Source organism: Centruroides sculpturatus, unplaced genomic scaffold, assembly GCF_000671375.1.
Source record: "Centruroides sculpturatus isolate CEXI.00-Female unplaced genomic scaffold, Cexi_2.0 scaffold991, whole genome shotgun sequence".
NCBI classification, from domain to species: domain Eukaryota; kingdom Metazoa; phylum Arthropoda; class Arachnida; order Scorpiones; family Buthidae; genus Centruroides; species Centruroides sculpturatus.
In genome coordinates, this window is record NW_019385208.1 from 110,045 (window position 1) to 113,794 (window position 3,750).

The following is a 3,750-nucleotide window of genomic DNA, read 5'->3' on the forward strand; positions in this document are numbered from 1 at the left end:
TAACGTTGTTAAATTCTAAATCAAATTCTCTCTCCCCCCCGTAAAGTTTGCGAGTTTTAATAGTCGAGTACTTTACCCCGCTTGAAGAAAATTGACGGAATCTCCCGAAAGTAGAAATCGTTCACCCGAAAGAATAATAAGCAGCTTTCTTAAATTTTAATCTGATTATTCCGTTAAGCGTGAAATTATCTTCGTTTTCGCTTCCGTCCAAACGAAATTTTACCAGTCGCGATTAAAAGCAATATTCTTCCTCTAAAAATGTTTCCCAATTTATTTGTATGGGGAATGAAATTTCCGTTACCTGGTTTATTAGCGCGCCCTTTAAACGGATATTTCCCGTAGCCATCGGGCAATTAATCCGATTAAAGGGAGTAATCGAAAATGTCGGGTAAACTTTTCCCAGCTCTCGAGCTTCTCTCCGCCATTCGAGATGGTGCGAAACTGGGGAAGTGTTACGCGACCGGCTGTCGGGCCGACGGAGCCTCTACTCCACCCTCATTTGTATGGGGAGTAAGTACGGCCTTGCACGTTGGTTTTTATCTGCGAACCAGATTTCAAGGAGAGCGCTCGCTCCTACCTTTGCCTCGAAATTCGCTCGGGATTGTCGTCCTAACTCGAAGAATACGATCCGCGGTGCGTGAAAACGCCACGTTTTCTTTTCGCCCGCCTCTCCGCCAGTTTCTTCTCTCCTTATTATGATTATTACCGTCGATACACCCGAAAGGCCACTCGACTATGGACAAAATTTTAGCCAAACTTTCGCAAGTTTTCCTTCTGGTCCTTCTCGCTCCCAAAGTTAACGGTGAGTACTTTTATTTCTGTTATTTTCTCGTTGGACGAAAGGACGGACGGCGCGGTAAAAGTCGCCAGATTTTAACGAAACGTCTGGGTTATTTTTTAATTGTTACGCGCGTGGAAGGACGAACCGGGCGAAAGCTGCGGAAATTAATTTGACGCGCGCCTTACGTTCCCGGACGACGAATTTTTCCGAATAATTGCGGGTTTCCCGTGCGAAAGTGCATTTTTTTCGGGAGTTAAGAGACAGATGGAGGAGAAGAGGATATCCGGCGAATAAAAAATGGATCGGGTTCGAGCTTTTCCTTCTTTCCTCCGACGAAGATTGGATTATTTTTGCGTGGAAGACAATGAAGCGCTCTATTTTATCTCTTTGATATCGATAAGAAGAAAGTAAAGTAGCTCTCGTTTGTTTAAATAAGGTCGGGTGAAACTAGTTTTTGCCGAGAGTTTTCTTTATTTTTTGATACTCGTTTAGCATTTAAAAGGGATTTCATTGTTTAGTTTTGGTCGATCGTAGGCTTTGTCTCGGGTCCGATTGTACGGTACCTTTTCGTCATTTAATTGGCAATCCGAGTGGTGGGAGACTCGTCGACCTCTTACCAATTACTAAGAAAAAAATTCCGATAAGAGCCGCTTTACCGCGCTTAGGCCCATATCGCGTATCCCGTTCGCAACGCGTTACGAAGCGACTGGAGAATTTAGCAATTATTTTTTAACACGTACGGAAAAAAGTCGTTAACCGGCTCGTCTAGTTTAAACGATATTTGCAATAAACGGTAATTCTAAAATTAAAATCGTTTTGGACCTTGAAAAGGACAAAAAACCGAAGGAAAAACGACAGTTTGAGGTTATTTCCGAAGGGGGTCTACGAATTTCGCAATTATTTATCGCTTCCTACCCTCTCCCCGGGCTATAAAATGCCGAATATGTTTTCAAAGCCAGCCAAATGATCTTTTATATCAAAATTTTCCGCATTCGTTAATCATTTTTCGCGGCTATATTTTAAAAACTGGAAATTAGGCTGTAAAGACGACGAGAACAGAAACGTAAACGCGCGACGGCTCGTTAACGCCGTCATTTTTGTGTCATTCGTTTTATTATCCGCGATCTAATTTTCAAATAGGTTAACGCGTAAAGGCGCTTTTTTCTCTTTAATATTCTTAAATAAAACTCGGTGTTCTTGGAAATTTCCGTCTCCGATTAGCCACATCGTCCCCGGACTACGATTCTAGTGGGTAACTCTCCCCGTAACCAAATTCAAATATAATCTTGCCAAAATTCGATTTCTCATCGGATTGAGATTGGGTTCCCAGTTAACGCCGGTCCTATCGCTCTCTTCTGTTTTACCTTGCGCCTTTACGAAAATTCGTATAAAAATAATTTTAACAGACTTAAATTTAAAAAATTAACGCGGTTTACCCGACAATATTTAAAATATCGGCCCTACGTTGGCAAAATTAAGGCGTTCGCTTTCGAAATTGTTAGCGGAGAAAAACGTTGGAAAGTTATAAGTGAAATTGCGACGAAAGTCTGTTTAAACGGCGTAATCAATCCGAATTTTTAAATAGTTCCGATTCTCGGCCCAACCAATTTCGTCCGGTCGGGTTTTGTTTGCCTACGTCGGATTTATACGAAGCGAACGTCTCGTGCCGCGGTTTGGGAGCGGCGCGCGCCATATTCTACACCCAATTTCTGTCCGGTTATCCGCTCTTTTTGCCTCCCGTTGCCAAATACGATCTAATTCTAATCCGTCGCTCGAATTAATAACCAGTTGGAATAATTAGAATTTTCGTTACGTTTCTTAGCTTTTTACTCTTCCGTCCGCGCTAATTAAACGAGTTTTTATATCGCGTCGAACTTGAACGTCGCGCTAAAAACACCGGCGCGGCCGCGATAAAAATATCCACTTTCGTAACGTCGATTGCTAAATTCTTAAAGAAAAAAGGCGGAAAAATTACGTCATTTATTAAAATATTATAATTCGGATCCGGAAATAAGATCGAAAATCGGATCGAATGCGATAATTGCGTGAATTCGCCACCCTCGATTAGTTTACGAGTTAAACGTCCCTCGTCCGACGGATTCGGACCCGCTTAAGTTCGATGGCGCCTACTCGCGACGTAGTTAAATGCGTTTAATCGGTCCGGTTAGACCAGGGATGGCCAAACGGTTTTGATCGTCGACCCCCTACAACTTTTCGAAACCTCGCATCGACCCCCACCAAAAAGTTTGTTACAAGCAAAAAAAAAGCGCTTACTATTTCAATATATATGTTTTAATTTTACATGTTTTACATTTATTGTACTGTATATATGTTAATAATAATTTTTGTAACTGACAATCAATAAGACGGATAAGCTCGATAATCCTTAACAAGATTAGCAATATTCGGTTCAAAATTTGTAAGTTTTAGTCTTTTCATCGACCCCCCAATAATGTTATATCGATCCCCGGGGGTCGATATAGACCACTTTGGCGACACCTGGGTTAGACGATAGAATCTCCGTCGTTCCACCGGCGAAGAGGGTTATAAATCGTCCCGTTTTATCCCAGACAATTATTAAAATTAGTTTTTTATATAACCTAATCGTGTCTAATTAATCTAACAAGGGAACTGTCGGAGTGTCTTCTAATAAATTTTAATAAAATTTAGTTAATAATTATGTTAAAAGTATACAAAATTTTATTAATTCTTCAACCATTTTTGAAAATTCCAGAATTTATTCTAAATGTAATATCACCGTCTTCCTCCGCGACCTTTTCACTTGTAAAAAATTGCATAATTGTGCTAAACTATTATAAATTAGTGCAACGTTTGATTGCTAATAACTCTGATCAACACTTTTAGTGAATGCTACAAATTTAAAATAGAGTTTGTATACTTTTAACGTAGTTATTAACTAAATTTTATTAAAATTTATTAGAAGACACTCCGACAGTTCCCTTGTAAGT

At 40.1% G+C, this 3,750-nt stretch overlaps 1 protein-coding gene across 1 annotated transcript in view; it reads left to right on the forward strand.

Annotated features, from left to right (window-relative positions):
* The first annotated feature begins 591 nt into the window (after window positions 1–591).
* Window positions 592–3,750, forward strand: part of LOC111636129 (CUB and sushi domain-containing protein 3-like) — a 29,464-nt gene continuing 26,305 nt past the window's right edge. The window contains exon 1 of the mRNA XM_023381307.1: window positions 592–802. Coding sequence (XP_023237075.1) covers window positions 736–802 — 67 coding nt within the window. The 5' untranslated portion in view covers window positions 592–735. The remainder of the gene's footprint in view (window positions 803–3,750) is intronic.